The following is a 26,676-nucleotide window of genomic DNA, read 5'->3' on the forward strand; positions in this document are numbered from 1 at the left end:
ATCTACAAATTCGCATTTAGCGAAGCAATTATATATGTAATTAAACGCACAAAAATTTGGTCGAATTGCAAAACACGTTTTTTTTCTAAAGTTAATTAATATTCGAAAGCAATCCTCGCGTTGCGGAACTCCTCTTTTTGAAGTCAATTTACAATTGACAGCAATCTTCGCCTCGGAAGGGAAGTTCGTTGACAAAGGTTGTCGCGTAATTAACTGCTATTCCCGTTGGACTGGATCGGCATGAAACTGGCATACAAACCCGTTGACTCCGGACATCCGGCTTAAGTTTATGAGAACCTAAAACCCGGGTCGAGATGCCCGCTTTCTCCGTTTTCGAGGGAAATAGGCCACGCTGCCTGCGCGTCTTGTAATGACGTCACAACACTGCATACACCCGCGGTACGGTCGCGCCTAACCGCAGCTATTTCAGACACATTGTCAGTAAGAGATTTCATCAAATCTCGTACATTATTCTTTAATATACATACATACTTTGTTTCTTTTCGGTGGAAAATTTAATTTATTTATAACTTTATTTTTTTAACATTATTAACAATGGAGGGGCTTAATATAAAATTTTACACTCGAATATTTTTTTTTATATACAACTTAGAATGGCAAACAAGCAGACGGCCCGCCTGATGGAAAGTGGTAACCGTCGCCTATAGACATGAGCAGTACCATGGACATAACAGAGTATACTGTTTCGCCCATGATACCCCCCATGCGTTGCCATTACTGAGGACTCAGGTGTTATTCCTCTGTACCCAGTAAATTCACGCCATATCCCACCCTTCAAACCGAAACACAGTCATGCAAACACAACTGCTTCACGGTTGAAACACGAATGGGACAGAGGTACCCAAGCAATCGACTTTTGTACAAAGTCTCCCTTTGGTAGGCTAGTAACAGTAACCCTCTGGTAACAATATACTCTGTTATGTCCATGGTACTGCTCATGTCTATAGGCGACGGTTATCACTTTACATCAGATGGGCCGTCAGCTTGTTTGCCATTCTTAGTTGTATAAAAAAAAAAAAAGTTTCTCCAAATTTGACGTAATTGTTAAACGTAGTATTCCCCTCACTACCATGTGATAGTGCGGATTTTAGAACATAAAGAGGTGGTATTTTTCTTTGATATGGTAACCCTTTGTCACCTGTTACTGCCAGTTCTGACATGAACTCCTATATCTCCAATTTGCAGTTACAGAGAAAAAAACAGAATGTATAAGCACAATTCGTAGGCTCGATGTCTTTACGTATCTTGCTTTTTTGAATCTGTTCCTTTCTTTTATTGTATTCAGGATGTCGTAAGACGTAACGAGGTGGAACGAACTGCAGTTGCATATAGATAGATACTCTTTATTGTTTCCTCCATAAGATTACAATAGTAAACTTATTATAAATATAAACAATTACAAGAAATTATCACAGTGAGAAAACAATGGGCGGCCTTATCGCTAAGAGCGATGTCTTCCAGGCAACCTTTGGATAGACAGGAGTAATTATAAACAGTTTGACTGGAGGCACGATTAATACAATACGTTGGTTCGAAGCAAAATGTAAATGAAACAATGTACCAAACTTGGTACCTATAGGTACATGGCAAATTATTGGCCAAATCTTTTATGAGAAGAGGTCAGGTCGACCTCCTCGTGGTTCACCTTAGAAACCATCGTGATTGATTCATTGTTAGATTTGTCACGGTAGGCTAACTGACCTGCTTTATCCTCACTTATCATCCCTCACTGGTGCTCCGCCAGTGTACACCGATAGCGTAGACGGGGTTACCATTTTATTTCCACCCATAAAAAAACATGCAATATAACTAATAATTTATTATCAACTTAATAAAAAGACTATTAAGATTGGCATTCCTCTAAAAAAATCCTAAAAACAAAACCACTTCAATTAGCATAAAATTAATCTAGTACCAACATTGATATCTTCCTTCCTAGACTTTCCTCTCCCTTGCGTGTCGTAAGAGTCGAAAAAGGGAGCTTATGCTCAAGGGATGGGCAGCATTGGCTCTTTTAAAATATCACCAAAAACCAAAAATGCGGTTGCCAACCAGCCTGCCAAGCGTGATAACTACTAGAAGCCCCCTCTTATGGGTGAGGCTATGTTCAGCAGTGGACAGTCAACGGCTGATAATCATCAAACCCGACCACGTTCGGTGTAACTTGTTCGAAACATAGAAATAACCAAGGTCAATTAACATGTGATAATTAATTTTATTTATATACTATGTATATTCTATTATTAATTATATAGCTATTAATAATATAATTTATTATTTTCACACCATATATATGTTATTACGCTTTATATACAAACCCTATATTTACTTTCTCCTTTCGGCTTGTCAAGGTTGACTGGAAGAAATCCCTTTAAAGGATAAGTCTACCTGTGTACGTTTACGTTATGACCCACATTTTCTACATTGAAAATAAAAGTAAAAAGACATATAAATAAATAAATATTTGACTTAAATGATCGCATAAATTCCCGTCTTCTATAAATCGTAAATCATGCAACGCGAAAATCTAAAATATAATACACTAGCGGCCCGTCCCGGCATCGCACGGGTGAACATTTTTACACAAAAAGTGGTTATTGTGACATAACGATAATAGTTGGACATATAAAATATCACAAAGTTTTTTGTAGTTATTGACCAGTAGTTTCCACAGCGCACACGACGAAAGATATTTTATAGCATTTTTTTACACTTTCAGTTACGTTACTAAAGTTTTAGTAAGGATCCATAATCTTTTCTAGCAATAAATATAGCCTATGTTACTCAGGGTGAATGTAGCTTTCTAATGGTGAAAGAATATTTGAAATCGGCAATGTAGTTTTTGAATTTATTCATTACAAACATACATACACACGAAAATACAAATCTTTCCTCTTTATAATATTAGTGTAGATGTAGGTGTACATATCGTCAAAACTGTGCAGAGTTCTCGTACACAAGGCGTTTCGGGAGAACGCTTCGTGCTTTTGAAGTCGACTCGCTTATACATTCTTGTTCCCATAAATAAAGCCTTTGACATGGACATTCCATCTGTTCCGTCAACTTGTTGCGGTGCTATGCGACAGTAAACAAACTGTGCACGCCTGTTCCGCTGTAGCCGGCGGGTGGCAGCCCTGGCCGCTATCGATTTGCGGCGTGTATTGCGCCAGCCCGTTTGGGCTCCCGCCGCATTCGTACACCCTGTTTGTTCCGCATTCATCCTATGCCGTCTCATCCCACTCATTACTTCTTCTCACTTAACCGACTTTTGTATTTCACACATCCGGCTGTATTTTTTTTTTATTCATCCCTGTGCATTATTAACCCTCCTGGTAGCTCGATTGAAAAATAACAAAGTTTGTGTTTACGATCAAATAGTAAATATTGGTTTAGGATGATTATGGAACAAAATAAATATGGGTTTTTTTTATACAACTTAGAATGGCAAACAAGCTGACTGCCAACTTGATGGAAAGTGGTAACCATCGCCTATAGACATGAGCAGTACCATGGACATAACAGAGTATACTGTTTCGCCTATGATACCTCCCATGCGTTGCCATTCCTGAGGACTCAGATGTTATTCCTCTGTACCCTGTAAATTCACGCCATATGATTATTTATGAACCATAATTGTTACCTATTACGTATGTGCATGACGCACCTTTTTATTTTCTTTTTTATTTTATTAAAAAGATGTTTTGTTTATAATTTGAAGTCTGCGTTAAAGTTTTGTTTCGTTCGCGTTTTTGCTCCGTTAGTTTGCTTTGTATATTTTTATATAATTATGTTATCGTTCTAAAATACCAGCATACAGTCCTTTCGCTCACAACCTATGATTTCTCATCATCATCACCAATATTTCCGCCTACCTACCTATCTATAATCAATGATTAACTAGCTATATTCCGCAGATTCGCCTACGTGAATCAGTATATACATATAAAGTATTTTATGTGCTAAGTTAGTTAACCTATCCGTGTAGGGGGGGGATTGTTAATAATGGAGACTTAGGGCCCCATTGCTAGCAATATACCCAACCAGGTCGACCTCCACGCTGTCCCCCCTGGAAACCATCGTGCTGAATTCCAAGTGTATTCATCACGTGAGCTAACTGACCTGTCTTTTCTCCCTTTCCTGTTATCACTCACTGATGCCCCGCTAGCGTATTCCATCATCAGGCCGTTTTTTGTATCACTTCTCATTAATATTTACTATATTTGTTATTTCTCTTTTTACTTGATGCAATGAAGTGTAAAATAAAAAAAAAATAAAAATAAAAATTGACGCTTCGCACTAAAAGGTGACGCAGCGTATTAAGTACAGAGATAGCACGCTAAATACTCACAGACTTTTATTGTTAATCGGCAAGTCCATAAAGGAAATTATAGTAGCTATAAATTACGTTATACCTATAGAAGTACACAAATCGAATTGGTTAACTTGTGCTAACTTGTACAAGTATTTACGCTTCGAAACTTGTACTTGTTGAATACTTGTTTTACAATGTCGAAACTTGGTTTACAATCATAAAACGTAAATGGTGTTTAATGAACGTAACTTTGAAATTTATATTTGCCGATAGATGGAACTGTGGTGCTTTGCAAATTTAATTGCAAACCGTATAATATATACAATAACGTATAAATATCTATATACAATCCAAGTACTTGAGTACCAAAATGGACGAGTTTGGAGGATATATATGTATGTATATACATGCCTTGTAGTCCTGTCAGAATAGGCCACCCCTTCCTTTCCTGTGGATGTCGTAAGATGCGACTAAGGAAGGGCAAGACATAGGCAGCAGCGTCCCTCTTAAGACATCTCTAAAGTCAGTCTTCAGTTGCCAATCCGCCTGCCAAGCGTGGCAACTATGGGCAAAATCCCATATGGAGATGCGTATATTCAGCAATGGACAGTTAAAGGCTGATATGATGATAATTTCCTCATCATCGTATTAAATCAGCCATTAACTGTCCAATACTTAACATAAGTCTCCCCTTGAGAATATGTGCAAGTTGCCACGCTTGGCAAATGGGTTGGCAACTACAGTTAGGCTTTGATGATGTGTCAAGAGGCACGCTGCTTCCCATCTCTCGACTATTAAATTTAATTAGTTGCCTCTTACAACACCCGCAGGAAAGGAGGGGGTGGCCCATTCCATGTCCGAACCACATGGCTATTATTTAATTTATATATTACATAATAATAATTTACATATTATTTTTTATGCTCATGTCTATAGGCGACGGTTACCACTTTCCATCAGGTGGGTTGTTAGCTTTTTTGCTATTCTAAGTTGCATAAAAAAATATATATCTCACCACTGGCCATAATTTCATGGCCTCTGGATAATTTTTGGGAGTTAAGCCATATATTTGCCAATTCTACATTAGTTTTTACGATACGTTTTTTTACAATAATATATACTTACAATCGATAGAATTTACTTCTATGTTAGTCGTATATACATTTTCTTAAAATTGTTGCCTGTGTATTTTTTTCATTGAAGTATTGAAGTAAATCTTAAATTATTAATAGGAAAACCATATTATCTAAAAATATTTTAAATATACTCAAAAAGTATAAAAATAAATGTTCCCATATACGTTTCCACTAACATCTCCTTTCTAAGTACATAAAGTACTTCAGTATATAAGAAAATGGCATATAAATGTATGTGCCACCAAATAGCTTGCAGCACTGCAGTCTTTTGTCTCATGCAAAATGCATTTTGGGAAGCTCTGGATCGGAATATAAATGTACGATGGGTCTCTTTGAAGGAATTAAATTTAAGTATACTTAAGTTATTACACTCCACAGTCTTATGAGAATAGCTTAAAATTGTATATCATAAAAAAAAACGTGACTTCAATTGTGGTAAAACGAGTCATTTGGAGTTAAAAACTAAACTTTACCGATATTGGTAAAAGTTCTATGGAACGAAATCTGTAAGTATATATTTTTTTACACAACTTAGAATGGCAAACAAGCTGACGGCCCACCTGATGGAAAGTGGTAACCGTCGCCTATAGACATGAGCAGTACCATTGACATAACAGAATATACTGTTTCGCCCATGATACCCCACATGCGTTGCCATTCTTGAGGACTCAGGTGTTATATCTCTGTACCCTGTAAATTCACACCATATCCCACCCTTCAAACTGAAACACAGCCATGCAAATACAACTGCTTCACAGTTAAAACACGAATGGGACATAGGTACCCAAGCAATCAACTTTTGTACAAAGTCTCCCTCTGTTATTACCTGGAATTAAGCACGATGGTTGCCAGAGGAGACCATGTGGAGATTGACCTGACCGTTACCACTTTCCATCAGGTGGGCCGTCAGCTTGTTTGCCATTCTAAGTTGTATAAAAAAAAAATTCATCACAATGGGCTAATTGACCTGCCTTTTTATTCTCACCTATCATCCCTCACTGGGGCCCCGCCAGCGTATACCGTTAGCGCAGGCGGAGTTACCATTAACATTCGATAAACAAAAAGTATTATATGTTCGACAATTTGCTGAGTCAATATTGTTTATGTTCATATAAACTACGATAAAAACTCCGTGTTATTGTTAGATACAAAATAATAATTCATTATATTCTCATACATCGATGGCGCGTTTCTCTTTGATGATCAAAGCTGTATGCTTACGACATAGTTGTATATAATATATTATATTCGAATGTGTAAACTTTATTTTTATTATTAGCTACGTGTATAACATATAAAATTCATTTGTACTTCCAGTTTTGGTTATTTTGTTATTGGTACCACTTATATTTATTTATTTATTATTACAAAATTCACAGCTATTAAAGTCTATAACAGTTTAGTATTATTTTTACTATTTACAAACAATTACGGATTTATAATTTATAAAGTATACATTATTAAGAACTAAGCGTTCATAGAGTTAATATTAAGTTTTTTTTTTTTTTTTTTATTTAGATCTATTTAAAATCTGACTGACAGAATCTGAAATAACACCTGAGTCCAAAGCATGGAGTGTATAATGGACGAAACAATATACTTTGTTCTTACTTTTGTCCATAGTACTGCTCATGTCTATAGGCAACGGTTACCACTTTCCATCAGGTGGACCGTCAACTTGTTTGTCATTCTAAGTTGTGTAAATGAAAAAAAAATGTGTTTATGAAATATGTATTTATTTTATTTTAAATAAGTGATTATTATTCTATACTTTAAAATCCATTGTCAACTAAATTTATAATAGTATTGACCAGAGCACACATTCAGTTCTCGCTACAATAGTTCTAATTGAACTGTCAAATCTTAAAATCATTAAACTGAATTTCTAATGTAAGTAGTATATTAATTTATTTTAACATTTATTATATAAGTACGTAGGTATTTATATTTATTTATAGTGTATGTATTTATGTAATATTTTATTATATATTTTAATATTTTATTTAACTGTATATTTGTTTACGTATTAATAGTTGTAGCACTTCAGCTGCTCGCTAACGAAATGCTTTCTCACTGTATTGGGTTGATTGGAAGAGATCTCTGTCAGAGATCTGTCCACCCTTGCTCACAACATTTATAAATACATTATTTTATATGTAACTTACAAGTGCAATAAAGAATATAGTTTCTCCGAAGGAGTGTAACGTTTTTAGGTTATGTAAATGTTTTTTTTTTTGTTCAACCATAATTTCTAAATGCCTGAACAGATTTTGATACATACACTACCGTCAAAATCTTTACATCGTTCCAAGTGACACCGGCTATAGATTTTTATTCAAAATCAAATAATTTATTGCATGATTATTGGTACATACATGAGATGATTTTTTTTTACAAGTCCTTTATTCCACATTTGCCTGTAACTTTTTATTGTCTGACAAAAAACAAAGTTATAATTTGTTTTTAAATCAAATCAAAGAAGAACGTAGAATGTATTTGTCATAAAGAGTATTTATTTAAAGATTTATTTAGAGAATGGCGCTTCAGACTGGCTTCATTATCTGACAGTAATTTGAGGTTTAATGAAACCTAATACAGATGAATTTCCTTATTGTGTTCTCTAAAAGTTAAACAACAAAAATTGCACGAAATAGGTTGCATGGAAACATTGAGCCGTCTTATCATTGAAATTGATTTGTTCCTGACAACCTTATTAGCGTTATAGGGATTTTTTTTATCAAAATTCCCGAAATTAAATTTACCTATTTTTTACGGCTATTTTTCACCCACTTTTCCATATATATCGAAAATAAGGAAATTCTTAATTTAATGCTATTTTTTAATGTATACTACACTTTCTTTGACGGCATTATTAATTTTCTTCTTGCAATACCTCTAAGATTTTCGAAAATGTCGAATGGCTGACAGGAATAAAGGTAACTATAGTTGTAAAAGAATAGTGTTTCACCTAGATCTCTACCACTGCTGATGGCAATGGTAGCAATCTATGGGTAAACCTGAGGGAGTCTATACAAAAGTGGACGAGTTTTGTATAAAGCCTCTTTACATGGATACCTTAGTCCTACTCATGTTCCACAAAGCGTCTGTGGTTTCATAGCTGTTAAAGTAGCTGATGGTAGTGAAATTACAGGATACTTTAAATCGTCTCGATTGTAATCGTCGTGTATCGTTTTGATCATTGGCCTTTAGGTCTTTTGTTTTCTAAGCCTTTTTTTGCTAGTAGATGTCCTAAGTTGTCGGTATTAAAAGTTGTGGAGGTAAAAAGGAATGATGGTCCGTAATATAATGGTTGCAGAGTTCGTCTGATACTATTATTTCTTAAATATACACCAGAAGCGTCGGGCAAATCTTTGAAAATCAATACATCGTGTCTGGCATAGCGAGAAGCTGGAATAGTTCTCATATTTAACATGGCTCTGCGAAATCTGTATAAAATATTTGAAGAATCCTTGATCTCCTGGGAGGCTGAATAAGCTTATAAGCTCAGCAGGAAAATGACAAGGTATACGGGGGTATACGATTTGGCCAGCTGATAGTTTTTCATAAAAGAGAAACAGGATGCAAATCCTAATTGACAGTCTATAATGGGAAACAAAATTAACACATTATTTCTTATATAACTTTAACTTTCTGCTTTAACTTCTCGGTTGTGATTGACAGATTCCAAAGCCAATTCTTCTGTGTCTTTGCACACGTCACATCCGTTACGAAACGCCTGCAGTTTATCTTTCTTGACACCGAGATCCTCATATTCTGCACAGGTTTTTACAAAATCATTCTTCAAGGCTACACTCCTACTTACCTGTCGGGTCATATTCTCATGTCATTTTCCATTTCACCTAGTTTCTCTTGTAAATATTATGCCATAATGTTTACAAGAGGAAGTAGGTGAGATGTAAAATGAAGAAGAAACCAGGTGAGAACAAATCGATTTCTTTAAACGTAACCTTTTCATATGCTCTGCGGGACATCTCGTTTAACAATTGCTGTTAATATCTACTCAATAGAATTGAATAACGAAATATTTTTTTAGAGGTTCGAGAACTAAACCCGATCTATGACACAGTACGCACGGATACAGTACAACGGGATGTGGTCGCTTCTAAATATTTCTAATAAAAGATTTTATATTTACATACTTAAATTACAATGAATATGATTTTTAATTATTTCATATAAAAAAAATGGTAGATGATCTGTTATGTTAAAAATTTAAATAGGAAGCCCTGAGATAGCTAACTAGGTACAATCTCTATAAGTAAACAATACGAGTTTTCATGCGCGGTGAATCGATAAGATCCTAACGGATAAGAGGCTGCCTTTCAGTTACGGCGTTATGAAGGCTATGCGATACGTATCTGTCATTGACGTCGTAATTCATGTCAAAGCGTGGAAGGAGCGATTACGAAGTACACAAGAAAGTGAATTAGATCTCGGAACTACTAATAAGGGCAAGGAAAGCGAATGTTTTCCTAGGAAAGTCGCAGCGAGTCTAGGGGTTGCGTGCGGGCGTGCGATTTGCGGGCGTGCAGCGGCGGCGTGACGTGCGCGTGGCAGGCGCGGGGCGAGCCAGGCCGCGATGCAGTGGTTGGCGCGCGGTGTCGATACGCGTGCGAGCGGACAAGCGCGGGTGGCGGCGCGGCGAGTGCGGCGGGGGAACGCACGCGCGCCCGCAACAGTACGCTGCCGTCGCGCCACGGCGACACACGCGTCTGCCCGTGCCTCGTGACCGCCACGCGGCTCTTCGTCGAGACCATGACTCGCCGCGCCCGGTGAGGCGCCGCCGCACGCGCCCGAATACGCATTACGTAAGAACTCTCTGCCACGAACGTCGCCCGAAACATCGAAATCGCGTCATTATACATATCTGAAAAATATCGAACATTCTCACATAATCAACTTAATATCAGTTAATGAGAGTCGTCCATCGCTAATAGTTAAGCCGCGCGGCCGTGATCGCGCGCTCGGGGCGGGCGGAAAATTCGGCGGCAAAGTTGCGCACCTCACGGCGAGTGCGCGGTGCGCGAACCCGCTGCCCGGCCGCGGCGCTCGACGGGCGTGCCGCAGTGTCCGCGGGCGGGCGCGATGCGATCGCAGAGCATCGCAACATTTCACTACAATCTCTAAGCTCATTATGAGGAGCAACACGGAGCAGGCAGCCAGGGTACACGCGTAGCGCGGAATCTGCAGCACGCGCAGCGCGAACGGGCACGGCCATGGCTCGCGATTAAGGTGGCGGCCGCGGCGCGCTCCACGAGCCGGCCGGGGGGCGCAGCGGGTCAGCCGGCCTCTCCGCCGCGTCCCCACTGCACCGCACCTGCTCCGAGCCGATGACACATTGACATTGAGCAGCCACCATTGCTCGCATAGAGTTGGTCGAGAAATGGGGGCTGACGCCTGTCCTCAGGCCGAGGCAGGAATGCCCCCGGGCCCAAGAGCAAGGCGGAGACCAAAGGTACGTATAATCATAGCGTCATGTTGATAGAGCTGAATATTCCTGGAGGCGGCTACGGCAACGGTCGTAAAGCGGTCTGCGGTCAGGATGTGTCCCGTTTGCGTCACAATATGTTACATTTTAAGCGTGCTATAGTGCGCCGGCAGCGGCCACACGACGATCGAGGTGCGTCCGCTGCACGCGCGCTGTCCGCCCTCGCCTCCTCGATTCCAATTACTCATGTATATCAACGTTATTATGGAGTACTTCGACATGTGTTGGTAAGTCGGCCTCCTCGAGTCGTCAGTTTTTACTAACGCTCTCATGCTCCTCCCATTGCCTAACTAATCGTTACGAGCTGGCATCTAGTAAGTGCTGCCTGGATTCTTTTCGCGTCCGCATCTGATAACATGAAAGATGTACATTTTCAAGAAATTTTAACAATGGACACTCACCCTCTATTACAGAGGCTGTGTCACGCCATTGGCTTATAAAGTATGATGCTGCACTATCAGTATTGATAACAGAATGACTTTTTTTCCGCATCATACTCGTTCTTCTGTTCTAGTAACAAATAGGGCTTTATCTAATCTGTATGTAATTCTGCGGAGAGATAGTTATCCAATGTGCTGCAGTGCGGCTGTAGCGCGTCAACAAGGCAGCAGACGTTGCTCCTCTACATCTCCGGGAACTGTAAAAATATCGATGATTGACGTTGTGAACGTTACGCGCTGGAAACTGCGTGCCGGGCACACTTTGGGGCGATTACTTCAGGATTACGGCTCTCAGTGTGGATCAATAAAGATATTATATTAACTAGTATAGAACTGACTCACGACATACTATGTGCGTATCGTATAATAAATAAATCGTCGGAAATGGCTCGGGATGTACGTGGCCGCACTACAAATACCTGAGTTATGACTGATTCTGTCGTGTTTGTTGATTTATACTTTTTTTTTTGGCACAAATCACTCTCGATCTCATCAAAAAATATTATTTCACTCTACTGTATATCCTCGAAAAACAGTTACGATAAACATTAGAATCACATCTCATCATGCGAATTATACGTATCTGTTGCGAAACTAGTGAAACATTGTTCAAAGAATGTAAACAAGATAATAGGAATAAAACCTAGCATCATTCTAACCAACTCGTGGCATATACATTTGTATCGGTTATTGCAATATTTTTTACATTCTATTGTATAAACGCTCAGAATGGCATACTAAAAATTAATTAAGAAAACCTTTGGTTTTAGAAGAAGTTATTTCTGCTCCGATTGCTTAGCGAGGCTTATTACTTAATTAGATTCTCTGAACGCTTTATATCCCATTCCCGTGAGAATTTCAAAATTCCATTCCTAATGCTCATTTGCGTTAACAGGGAGCCCCTGTGCAAATTTGCATTAATTAATAAATAATAAATGCAAATTAAATTTAAATTTTGCACATCTTCATAATCTTCACCGTTGTTTCTTATGGCATTCTATGGGGAAAGATGTTGAACAGTGAACAGTTAACGTCGAAAATGACGATAATATACATATTGTACATATAAACGATGTTAATGTGTTACATTAATTCAAATATAGAGATCATGTTTACAATTTGCAATAAAGTAATGAGACAGCTAGCTAACCACATGAAACAGCGATACGAGCATTGTATTTTAAGTCTGAAAGTAAGACAGACGATAGAGATTCTCAGATAACACCCTAACCTTCATAATTGGCAATGCATGAAAGATGCCAGGTTCTTTAGAATATAATATTCTATGATATTCATAGTGTATAGGCGACGGTTACAAATTTCCACCGAGCGGATCGCCGTCGGCTTGGTTCTGAATTCGTCTACAATTTTTGTAAGAATGTTGCGTAATATCTTCACCAATTCTGAACTGATGTTGAATATGTGTTTATTCTCTAATGAACATTGTCACAAACAAAATCGTTTGTTTAATATTAAATTACTTGTAATAGCAAGTGCAGTGAATAAAAATTATTTATTTCGACTAACTACATCATAACATATTTTAAAAACGATTGGCACGTGTGCCATTGGGTCAACGCAGCGACATTTCTTTGCATTGTACTATCCATTCTGGGTACCAATTATAGGCCATTTGAGTACTGTACAAAGCCCCTACCTAGAGTGCGACGTTAGCTTTTAGTCGATTCAATTTCAGAGTTCCAGTAAATTTGATTTATGCTCCGAGCTCTTTGGCACTATAATCCCAGCGGAGAAATAATGGGAAGCGGCGAGAAAGATATTAAAGGCAAGGCCGATTTATTCGAGTCAAATTAGCAATTCGACTGGACTCCGTTTGTAGCTATTTGTTGGAAAAATCGATACAGGGATCCTAATTGTGTGTCGTAAATTGAACTAGCATAGCTATATAGACAGTTTTCTTTCCAAAAGTATCAATCTTTAACAACAAAAAAGTAAGGTGAATTAAAATAAGTAATAAGTAGTAATAGTCTACTACTAATAAAATAAGTAACGCTTATACTTACTACCTACTGATTAAAAAAATTACAACTAATTAAAATATTTTTAATAATTTTAGTATTGATTCAGAGAAATCATTATTTAATATAAATTTATAAGCTTAAAATATTAATTAGTAATTAAAAAATGACGGAAAAACTTTGTAGAAATAAATTTATGCAACTTTTCTATGCTCCCCAGAATGCAATAATGTATTTCGATAAGAAGATTTTGAAGTACTTTTTCTGCAGCTAAACTCATTTCTTATGAGTCTCTTTACTTGAAAATCCAGAGTATCTAACTGGTAGTGAGTAAACTGTCCCACGGGTAACTAAAAATTGATAAAGAAACTAATTAAGAACTGTTTCTAATATTCAGGTGAAAAAATTGGAGATACATTTTCAGTATATTTTGGCTCTAAACTCTATTACAGTGTGCCAGAAATTTTTATTATATTACATGATAATACAAGGAATATACTTAATATGGATAATGGCTGAAATGATAATTGTATAAAATATAAAAAGTAAAAGGTGTATCGAAAATTAGACTTTTCAGTTAAAGAGATCATTGGCCATGATACATTGCTGTTAGCGTTCTACTGGTGAAGATATTTTTTTTTTCTAAGAAACACATCTGAAAAATAGATGGTATCAAAAATTTTTGAATCTCTCATATTGACATAGTAAGTCTAGCAGTTGAAATTTTAACATGTACAACAGAGGATAGATTCATAATTAATATTATCAATACAATCAACACATTAGTCTCAAAAGTGATAGATAAAATGTGCTAAAATCTTTATTTATATAACAATTTAATCCTGTATATAAAATTATGGTATTGAATAATGTAAAACCAACATAAAAGTTCAAAATAAATGATTACATTACAGTATTTCATGCAAATGAAATGCATTTGCCAAGGTGTGAGAGACGCTCGACACACGAGCTTTAAAGTAAAATGAGAAACATTATATTTAAAACCCACTTACATGTATCATATATTTTGTTAGTGATATTTTCTTTTGTGCTTGTTTACATTACTGTGAAGTCTTTATGTAGCAATTTGTAGATTATTTTATATATAGAATAGGCAATCAGTATGTTGGTTCCCATTAGTTTTCACAAGATTAGAAAGACATAGTACAGAGATTTCAAAATATTGATTGTCTTGAATAAACGCCACACATACATAACAATCACCCGGTCCTCTTGCTAGAATACCATGTATAATTAGGAATTAGATGAGAAATATTTGAAGGCGCAATCCAGAATCCAACCCAGATCCGAGACAATACAGAAAAGTTACTTTCCTAAATTGGCCTGCCCAAGAATTGAATCCAAAACCTCAGTTGCGAGACATTATCAATAGGTTGATCAAGTAAAATATAGTACGCAGAAAGAGATAATACTGTATGGGATCGAGAACTTGCTAAAATCAGAAACTCTGTGTGGCTATTATTACTAAACCATAAACCTTTTAGTATTTTAGTACTAAAAGTACTAGAATTAGACGCGATGTATGTATACACTTGCATAAATGTTTTTTAATGGATGATAATGAAATGGTAATCCCCCAGAGAGGGATGATAGGTGAAAATGAAAAAGCATGTCAGTTAGCCCATAATTGTGAATACACCTGGAGTTCAGAACATTTCCAGAGGGGACTACATGGAGTATCCCTTCCCCCTTGCATGCATGTACACATACGCCATTTATCTTTGCATACAATATAAAATAGACTATATTTATTCTAATACCTACAATCTATCCTATAATTGCATTGTTTTTACTAACAATCACTCACTAATGACAGAAACAAAGAGGTGGGACACAGTATTTCTGTTATTATACCATGTTCGTTCTATCACTTTCCTGATGACAGGCTAATTAGTAATTTCTAAGACAGTATATGTAAGTCTTGCCTTAAAGTGTTCCCGATTCGTGTATTGTTTGTACTATCAACGATAAACGTCGCTGCTGTCATTTCCCCCGTTTGATGGGAACACATTACTAATTGTTGCATTTTGTAGCGTTCCACTTTAGGTGTATTAGTTACAATATTCCAATGTGTGTGCACGACTCGTATTTTCTGTCTTACATAGTTAAATACCTGAATTTGTGAACGATTGTCATTGATTGATTGGTGATGGTAAACGGAAGTTAATAGCCAGCCGCCAACGTCAATGGAGACATAATATAATGCCATAGTGTTGTGACATTATAATCATTTTCTATTATTGTCACGAAGTCCAATAATAGATCTCTTTCAGTTATCTCTTTGGAGGTTTTTAAATGATCATCTTAGAGAAATCATCATTAGTCATTAACTGTCCGCTGCTGAACATAAGCCTTTTGTTAAAGCCAATATAGTTTTGCAAGTCGTCGTTCGTAATGTCACGTATGGGCACCACAGAATATCAGCGCTGTAGCAATTAAATTGCTGCAGCACATGCTGAGTGGTGACCACGTTGGCAATAATAAATGTAAAGTTTTTTTTTTTAATTCATAATGTATGTAACTTTTTGTTGTTGTCAATAAATGTTTTCTTTCTTTCTTTCTTCTTTCTTTCAAGTAATAATCATGCTCGGCAGGCGGGTTGGCAATCGCAATTAGGCTTTGGTAATGTTTTAAGAGGGACGCTGCTGCTCATCCCTCAACGAGTTCCCTTCGCTTTTTATGACACCCACGGGAAAGTAAGGGGTGGCCTATCCTATACACCCTGTATATGATCCCTTCATACGGCAATCTTAGAGAAATATCAGGGTCGAGTCGAAATTGTAGTATTAACATTGGTATTCTTTTATTTTCCAAAAACTCATGCGTGTAATAGATCAATCATTTTAAGATTCCCGTGCCAGATAGATAGTTGGATCGATCTATATTTGTTAGTATAGAAGTATTTTTAATCGTACAGTCCATGTTGTTTTAGAGAAAATATTCAATTTTGCAGGTCTAATACTTTCTTCGAATGATGCTAACGCTCTTAATTTCCTTACTGTACATTATATTATTCATAATACACATAACATATTATTTATTATTATTTCAGCCGTGAACTGTCCATTGCTGGATATAAGTTGCCATGCTTGGCAGGCGGGTTGGCAACCGCAGTTAGGCTTTGGAGATATTTTAAGTGGGACGCTGCTGTCTATCCCTCGCCTTTCCTTAGTCACCTCTTACGACACCCACGGGAAAGGAATGGGTGGCCCATTTTATGCCAGGACCATACGGTATAAAGATATGATTGCCTGCTGAAGAATCACTTAAATGTCACTCAATGTATCAAATAGATAAGCTGTTGAGACCCCATTACTAACAATCCCTTCTGCCCCCAGTCCGTTAATATTACTCCTAACAGTAGACTACCAGTCCCATTGTTAGCAATATACCCTGACAGGTCGACCTCCACGCGTTTCCTCCTGGGAACCGTCATGGTTAATTCTAATGGAATTCGTCACGATAGGCTAACTGACCTGCCTTTTCATCCTCGCCTATCACCTCTCACTGGTGCCCCGCCAGCGTATCCTGACAGCGCAAGCGGGGGTACCAATGCATTATCACCCATTAAAAAAACCGTAGTATTTGGGGGAAAGAGATTTTGTTAGTAATGGAGACTAAGAATCCCATTGCTAGCAATATACCCAACCAGGTCGACCTCCTCGCAATTCCCCCTGGAAACTATCATGGTTAATTCCTGATGAATTCATCATGATGGGCTAACTGGCCCGTTTTCATTCTCATCTATCACCCTTCACACGTGCTCCGCCAGCGTATCCCGACAGCGCAGGCGGGCTTACCATACCATTTTCACTCATAAAAAAAAAAACCATAGCATTTACCCATATATACATAACCATAACAAATGCAATACGCCTGTTGTTAATTTTGTAAAGCATTGTAGTCATAACATGGCATTTGTTTAGATTTAATATTACATGTAAATATTATTGTTTTTCTGAACAAATTATTCACTTAACATGTATGCGATGTGAAACAGAACGCAATGTAAACAACTGTTTATTTACTTTCATATTGCATACAGTAATGTAATCAGTAGATAACATTTCAATTATGGACCCTGTTGGGCAAAGCAAGTACGAGAGAGGAGGACAACACTTTTTTCACTTTAGTAATAGTCTAAGGATCTGTTACAATATTATCCAGTCATTGAAATTGTATTTATTCATTTATTTTATTTAACTCTTTATTGCACCATAAATAAAAATATACAATGACAAGTGAATAATTCAAATGAAATACAGTAACATAAATACAGATTGAAATATACACATAAAGGTACAAAATGCGGTCTTATCGCCAGGGCAATCTCTTACAGACAACCTTTGGTTAAAGGAGAACAGATAGAAGTGGGCAGGTGGCGCAAGAGTGAATTAATAATTTTTCATGCATAAAATATAAAAACATGTAATGCACAAAAATATCAAATACATATAATTTATTATATATATATATATATATATATATATATATATATATATATATATATATATATATTGTATCACTATAGGTACGGATTTTTACTTATTATTATTTATTGGAGTTTTGCTTATTATAGTAATACCGTGGTATGATTGGCAATGTTTCACTCCGGGATCGACTCTGAGTGTGACATTTCTTTATACCTATAGGTGTCGTAAGAGGCGATTAAGAGAACTTATGGTCGAGGGTTAAACAGCAGCGTCTCTTTTAGAACATCACCAAACACCTAAATGCGGTTGCTAAATCGCCTACTAAGTGTGGCAAATACTGGTAATACCTCCTAATTGTGGGGAAGATATATGTAATCGACTTATCGTGGTTGAGATGGTGATGATGAAATGAAAACTTATAGTCTAAGGAATTATTACCAGAGGGAGACTTTGTGCAAAAGTCGTTTGCTTGGGTGCCTCTGTCCCATTCGTGTTTCAACCGTAAAGCAGTTGTGTTTGCATGACTGTGTTTCAGTTTGAAGGGTGGGATATGGCGTGAATTTACAGGGTACAGAGGAATAACACCTGAGTCCTCAGGAATGGCAACGCATGGGGGGTGTCATGGGCGAAACAGTATACTCTGTTATGTCCATGGTACTGCTCATGTCTATAGGCGACGGTTACCACTTTCCATCAGGTGGGCCGTCAGCTTGTTTGTCATTCTAAGTTGTGTAAAAAAAATTAAACTATACAAAAACATTTCATTCTAAATTCTAGTACGTCTGTACGTTATGTATGTACTACAATATAGAATCTAGGATTTAGACTAAAAGCAAAACAATGTATTTTCACTCCACCAATGTAAATTCATGAATAAAAGCAAGCATAGAATGAATATACCTCTCACAATACTTTAGTAAAAAAGTACGAAATTTGATCGCTAGCCCAAACGCCACTAGAATCATACTCTATAGAACTATACGCTTTATCATCATATCCGCCTTTAACTGTCCACTGCTGGGCATAATATAATAATAATATACTTTATTACTCAGACTACAATTCGGTCCATTTTGTTAGTAACAGGTTTCTTACAAACTATGTTAGTAAAAAAAGAAAAGCAAATTAATTAAAGCAGTTCACTGAGATGTGGGCCAGCCGACTAGAACAACATCTGAATGAAATGCCTAATTGTAGGCGAGTAATATTTATCGCCTATTACTTTTAGAATGCTGTCGGTGCTTGTCCTAACCTTATGTAGCAATAATGCAGTTCTCTTTCCCTTTATAGCGTAGTAAACATCTACGCGAGATTGAGCAAACATGCTAGAAGCGCTATAAAAGCGAGGTAACCCCAACAAAACTATTATTGTACTGGATTCATAGAGCACTGAGTGAGGCCTGTGTGCAGTTGACCCACAGGCTGCTCGTGTAGAATGTTTGGCAATATGCTTTGAAGAGATAATAGCCTTACAAGAGAGAGAACATAAGCCTCTCCTTTGGGAGGTTTTGCCAGTAGTTGCCAAGCTCGCATCACGACTTTGAATGAGATGAGAAAAATCATCTATTTAATATTATAAACATTCGAAAAGAGAGCGACATTTTAGCCATTAACTGTCCACTAATGAACATAAGCCTTCCCCATAAGGGGAGTTTTGGAACTCGAATTGGGAACCGCAGTTAGAATTTTAAAGATGTTTTAAGAGGGACTCTACTGTCTATCGCTCTACAATTAAAATCCTTTTATCGACTCTTACAACACATACGGGAAAGGAAGGGATGGTCTACATGGCCTAGGATGCAATACTAGTGAGGATTATTAAATATTTTGCACACTTTATTTGCATTTCTAATTTATTACAATTACGCAGGTATAACGGCTGTAATGTATTTAAAAATGCCACGAGCGAGATTTGCCGATTAAAATCAAGCAACTTTACTCGCGGAAATTTAATATTTTCAATTTACCGTTGCTTAGATAATATTTATTATAATTCCAATTTACACTCCGTAAAACAAATAGCGACTCGCTGTATGCGCGATCTTATTCAATTTAGAAACGATGTATATATCTCACTGCGCAGTTAATTTCCTCCGTAGTATTGGAAAAATTAAACCTTAAACGTCGTACGTACACCAGGTGTAGAATTTTTTCGATTACCAAGTGAAATAATCTCGTTCTGATCGACATCCAAAGGATGGGGTTTCTCAATTTACATTTTTGTTTTGTATGTCATGCAATATCTGTTTGAAATGTGTACTGGTTTTGATTATTCTTGTGTGTTGTCGAAAAGTTTACTCATATTTTGTCTCATGTCAATTATTACATAGAAAATCCAATTTCTGATTCAATCTGAATTTGACAAATCCAAATTGAAAATCCAACAATTCTATGTGATCAGTATTCTTGTTTTTTATGGCCGTATGATCCTAGAATAGAATAGGCCACCTCACTCTATTGTAAGATGCGAAAAAGGTAATTTAATGGTAGAGGGATTGGCAGCAGTGTCTTACTTAAAACATCTCTAAAGCCTAACTGCGGTTTCCAATTCGAGTTCCAAAACTCCCCTTATGGGGAAGGCCTATATGTTCACTAGTGGGCAGTTAATGGCACTCGCTCTCTTTTCGAATATTTGTGATATTAGACAAACGATTATTCTCGTCTCAGTCTTTCCATCTCGTCTATGGTCGGAAGATCGATTACCCTGCGCTATGCGGCGAGGCGCGGTGCGGCTGCGACTGGGCGCGGCTTTGCACTGTCCCTAGAAATTGTATTTGTATCTCAGAACATTCGGGCGTAGTAGTAAGAAACTTTAACCCTTCTTTGCATAATGGTGGAAATTTCCATCATAACATTGAATGCCCAAAAATTATATAAAATAACAAGTTCACTTTAAGTTGATCGTGTCTGGATACCTTTTTAATGTCCATTGCAAAAAAAAACATAGCTGTCAAGTTTATATTATCTTTATTTTTATTTCTTTATCTATTTATTTATTTATTAATTAATGCAAATATGTGTATATGGCGGACTTAATGCTAAAAGCATTATCTCCCAGTCAACCATAGGGAAGTGTCAGAATACTCGAATGCGGTACACTAGTAATTATTGATATACATACGTACAATAAATTTACATGTATAAATAAATAAATAAAAATAACATATATATGATTACATATATATGACATATACTATATTATACACGAAATTGAGAATAATATAAAGTACTTACTGCTCGGATAAAGTAAAACAGTGAGCGTGAACGTTCATCTATATATCTTTTTAATGTTTTCGCTAACCTAAGTTAAACTCTAAACTAACGTCTAAACTCGTGAAATGCGTTATTAACTTTTCTTTGCATGATTTTTTTTTATTGGTGAAATTAATCAAGGTGATATATTTCAGGTTCAAAATTAAAGGAAAAATAGTTAATAAAATAAATTTGACAGCTATGTTTTGTTTTTTGCAATGGACATTAAAAAGGTATCCAGACACGATAAACTTAAAAAGAACTTGGTCTTTTATATAATTTTTGGGCATTCAATGTTATGATGGAAATTTCCACCATTATGCAAAGAAAGGTTAAAAAAAGGCCTATCTGCGTTTATCAATCTGCCAAGAGTGGCAAATAAAGGAAGACCTATATTCATCAGTGGAAAGTTAACAGCTAATATTATGATAAAGAATAACAAATAACTTTTATAGTTTCGCAGTTAATAAAAAAAAAAAAAAAAAAAACTAAAAATATAACACATTTTATTTTCAAATAGATGCGTAATACAATGTCCAGTTAATTCCGAACCATTCCACCGCCTGGTAATTAGCGTGCTAATGACATCCTGTTAAAATGTTTTAATTAATATGTGTACGATAAACGTTCCACTGTGCGCAATGGACTTGATAAAGTACAAATCCTGTTCAGTTTACTGCACACTATATAATGTTTATTTATTTATTTATTTAATTTTTTTTAATAGACGATTATGGAATGGTAACCCCGTCTACGCTATCGGTATAAGCTGGCGGGGCACCAGTGAGTGATGATAGGTGACGATGAAAGCAGGTCAGTTAGCCCATCGCTACGAATTCCGGTAGAGTTAACCATGATGGTTTCCAGGGGGAACCGCGTGGAGGTCGACCTGATAGGGTGTATTGCTAGCAATGGATTCATTAGACCCTATTATTAACAGTTCCTTTCTACCCTATTTCTTTCATTACTGTCATACGGATTCATACCATATAGTCAAATATAAAATAAATTGACACATATGCTACTTTTAGGCATCGTAATGGGAGCAAGAGAGAAAGATATTCTGTTAGGGCGGGACTAAAGGCTTTTGTTACTGAAAATCTCTTTTACATTACTATAGGTCTAATTTTGAAGAAGCTGTTTAATATTAGCTAATAATATATAATATGATAATAATTATAAATTTTAAATACCAGACTTATAGATGCAAAATTAATTATGAGTTTATAGAAGTTTATTTTATACAACTTAGAATGGCAAACATGCTGACGGCCCACCTGATGGAAAGTGGTAACCGTCGCCTATAGAGATGAGCAGTACCATGGACATAACAGAGTATACTGTTTCGCCCATGATACCCCCCATACGTTGCCATTCCTGAGGACTCAGGTGTTATATCTCTGCACCCTGTAAATTCACGCCATATCTCACCCTTCAAACCGAAACAGCCATGGAAACACAACTGCTTCACGGTTGAAACACGAATGGGACAGAGGTATCCAAGCGAACGACTTTTGTACAAAGTCTCCCTCTGGTAAAGTTAGGAGAAATATAATAATTATCCAAATAATAACAGCTCTATCATCATCATCATCATATCAGCCTTTAACTGTCTACTTGTGATCATAAACCTCGCCTTGGAGGGTTATGACAGTAGTTGCCACGCTTGCCAAGTGGGTTGGCAACCGCAGTTGCGCTTTGGTGATGTTTTAAGAGGGACGCTGCTATACATCTCTCGAACATTGAGTTCCCTTAGTTGCCTCTTACGACATCCACGGATGGATCCACGGATTGGGTGGCCCATTCTATGCCGGGACCACTAATCTTTTTAAATTATTAAAGCACGGTATTCTCAAATAAATAAGTAAATAAATATTATGTGTTGTGTTAAAAAATGTGCCAATCGAACATCTGCAAATAAAACTGAAAACTGTTTCTAATTTCGACATCCCATTCAAAAGGAGAACAGATATTTTTTTAATTAAAAAATAAAACGAATAATGTGTGATCATAGTTAAAGTATTAAGGTTAAGTTTAACATGTGTGATTAATTTTTTTTTTTTTTAATAATGTTTAGTTAAATAATTGCGTTATACATCAAACATTATTGGGTACCATTTGCTACCACTTGTTTATACAAGAAATAGTAGTAGTTCGAATAGACTCGAGTCGTTGGCAGAACTGATATTTAAAGACTGCCAAAATAAATTTAAACAAATGGCCTTCTCCCGAATCAGGGGTCCGGTTACTAATGTATTATTAGTAACATTTTTGGTACATGACACATGAATAGAGAGCGAATAAAATCGACAGGCAGTGTTTAAAAAAAAATCTTTATTAGCAATAACAGAAATAATTATAATTGATCTTGAGAGTTCAAAAATGTTTTTGCTATATCTGCTTTAAAAAGTGAAATGTTCAAAATTAAAGGAAAAATGGTTAAAAAATAAATTTCATAGCTATGTTTTTTTTTCTGCTGCAATGAACATTAAAAAGATATCTATCCCAGACACGATCAATTTAAAGTGAACTTGTTCTTTTATATAATTTTTAGGCATACAATGTTATGATGGAAATTTCCACCATTATGCAAAGAAGGATTAAGGGACACACCAATACGCCAAGTTTCTCTTAATCAATGACAATAAAATTGGATAATGCGAAAAGTCTCAAGCGATCTTCTTTAGTTTGCCCGCTTGATTCGTCGGATCACGATTGTCCGTTTTAAATTATGGTCGAAGCCACTGAATAGTGGGCTCCATGCACCCGAGCAAATAACATTTGTACTAAATCCTCATTCTTTCCTCTGGTCACGTACAGCCGTCTAGGTTTAATCTGCAAATAATGGACAGACGGTTGCAATTCCAACAATATATTACAACTACACCTATGAATATAAATAAACGCATCCATTTTATTGTCTCCTGGAGTTTTACAAAGCTTTGTCTAGATTTATCAGTCGGGATTTAGTTATTTGTTTTTTCTATTACTATAATTTTTTTTTTGATGGATGAAAATGGAATAGTATGAACCTGCGCTAACGGGATACGCTGGCGGAGCACCAGTGAAGGGTGATAGATGAGAATGAAAACAGGCCAGTTAGCCCATCATGATGAATTCATTAGGATTTAATCATGATAGTTTATTGGAGAGAAAGGGATTGTTAGTAATGGAGACTGAGAATCCCATTGCTAGCAATAGACCCAACCAGGTTGAGCTCCTCGCGGTTCTCCCTTCACTTCTCTCATCCTTCACTGGTGCTCCGCCAGCGTATCCCGTTAGCGCAGGCGGGGTTACCATACCATTTTCACCCATAAAAAAAACCATGATAGTTTCCAGGGGGATCCACGAGGAGGTCGACCTGGTTGGGTATATTGCTAGCAACGGGGTTTTTAGTCTCCATTACTAACAATCCCTTTCCCCTCTATCCCCCTATCACTGCATATTATAATATGGTACTTTTATTAGCACATATCCTGTTGTAACGATAAGAGGTTTCAATAGTACTTACAAATTTGAGTTATGTAAAATTATTTTCACTCCAAAATATTCGAAGATATGTAACGTAAGATGTTAGATTAAAATATAAGTGAGCATGAGTTGACCATATCAGCTTTTAACTGTCAACTGCTGAACATAAGCCTCCCTCTTAGGGGGTTCGCCAGTAATTGTTACGCTTGGCAACCGCAGTTAGGATTTAGAGATGTTTCAAGAGAGACGCTGCTGTCCATCCCTCGCCTTCCCTTAGTCGCCTCTTACGACTTACATGATAAAAGAAGGGGTGACTTATTCTATGCCGGACCACGCGGCCAAGCTAATGAGCAGAATTTTTCTGCTTTATATAAACATTTTCTACATAGATTGATTTACCTAATCCAGTCTTTGTAGCGACCTATGTATAAGTCGAATTAATAATGAAAATTCTCCAAAAATAAAACATAAAGTTAATTTAAAGGAGATTAAAATGGGCATGAAATGACCATATTTGTAGGAGTCGACCTTTATTTTCTAGATTATCTGACAGGGTCATTAGAAATAGACGTAATAAGTACATTTCTTTCCAACCGATACAGCTAGGCTGCAAAAAAGTGTTATGTGTATGACACTAAAAATCTACAATAAAATTGCAGAGCTAAACAAAAGTTTAAACACAAATTTGTTTAAGAAAAATAAAACAAATAAAACTATTTGACAAATTTTAATAAGACATACCTAAACTTACCTCTTGTGATCAGAAGGCTGGCCTATACTTTGGTCAACGCATTTCCATTGCTATTCAGCGTGGAAATGCAGCAAGTATCCTAGGCACCCTACCAGCTGGCAGTGTACTCAAAGAAATTTTTTATCTTTAAATATTTTTTTAATTACTTGTTCTTGATATTTATAGCCTCTAAACCTAAACTAAAGTAAATTATAAAGATATTATGTACTCTATGTTTAAATGTCATTTAAATTTTGGACATTTACAAAAACTATTTAATTTTTTGTCCATTATTTTTTAATTATTATTATTTGTTATTATTATATTATTGCAGTAGGTATATCTTTTTTGTAAAGCTACAGTCGTCAACGAAAAATTTGCATGCCAATATTGGCAAAACATGTTAGAACTACAACATCATTATAATACCCAGTATGTACTTACTGCACACAGATGTTTATAGGAATAAATTTATTTTTATCTATTACATGCAGAGTATAATGTGGTATTACATATTACATGGGTACCATATCCAAATAAGCAGGTCATCAACCTGTTTGCTTTTCAAAGTACATATAATAAAAATGTGTTTTTTTATACAACTTAGAATGGCAAACGAGCTGACGGCCCACTTAATAGAAAGTGGTAACCGTCGCCTATAAACATGAGCAGTACCATGGACATAACAGAGTATACTGTTTCGCCCATGATACCCCCCATGCGTTGCCATCCCTGAGGACTCAGGTATTATTCCTCTGTACCCTATAAATTCACGCCATATCCCACCCTTCAAACCGAAACACAGCCATGCAGACACAACTGTTTTACGGTTGAATGAGACAGAGGTACCCAAGCAAACGATTTTTGTACAAAGTCTCCCTCTGATAGAATTGTACTAGATAAATGATTTTTTTTTTTAAAGACAAGTAAAGAGTGACAGTGTGGCGATGTCGTCACACTTGTCACAGCGTGGTCACAACTGTCTCTCGTCGGCGCCCACGCACACCGCATGTTCCTATTTATTGTGATTTTCCAAACCGACCGTGTGTTTTAGCGTACTCGACTAATATTAGAATAACCTTATTTTAGCTGGACCAGTTCGGTTTTGGATATCACACCCACAGTGTACCTTCGAACAGTGTCTTTGTTATAATGATGCATTCGTGTGTATAGGGATTTAGTAAGTAAACAATTGTTTATATAAGAAATATTTACAAGAATAATGTATTACACTATTTTGTTTGTTTTTTTATACGACTTAGAATGACAAACAAGCTGACGGCCCACCTGATGGAAAGTGGTAACCGTCGCCTATAGACATGAGCAGTACCATGGACATAGCAGGGTGTACTGTTTCGCCCATGAAACCCCC

General features: G+C 36.6%; 1 protein-coding gene across 9 annotated transcripts in view; it reads left to right on the forward strand.

Annotated features, from left to right (window-relative positions):
- The window catches only part of LOC113520464 (potassium voltage-gated channel protein Shaker), a 414,011-nt gene that overhangs the window by 318,083 nt on the left and 69,252 nt on the right, over positions 1-26,676 (forward strand). Inside the window, exon 1 of one of the 9 annotated variants that reach the window (XM_052896698.1) lies at positions 11,134-11,205. The exons of the other annotated variants lie outside the window; for them this stretch is intronic. Within the exon in view, the coding sequence (XP_052752658.1) occupies positions 11,165-11,205 (41 nt within the window). The 5' untranslated portion in view covers positions 11,134-11,164. Of the gene's footprint in view, positions 1-11,133; positions 11,206-26,676 lie in introns of those variants that run through there. 9 annotated transcript variants of the gene reach the window in all.

This window comes from Galleria mellonella, unplaced genomic scaffold (assembly GCF_026898425.1).
Source record: "Galleria mellonella isolate WM207_F2 unplaced genomic scaffold, CSIRO_AGI_GalMel_v1 utg33, whole genome shotgun sequence".
NCBI lineage: Eukaryota > Metazoa > Arthropoda > Insecta > Lepidoptera > Pyralidae > Galleria > Galleria mellonella.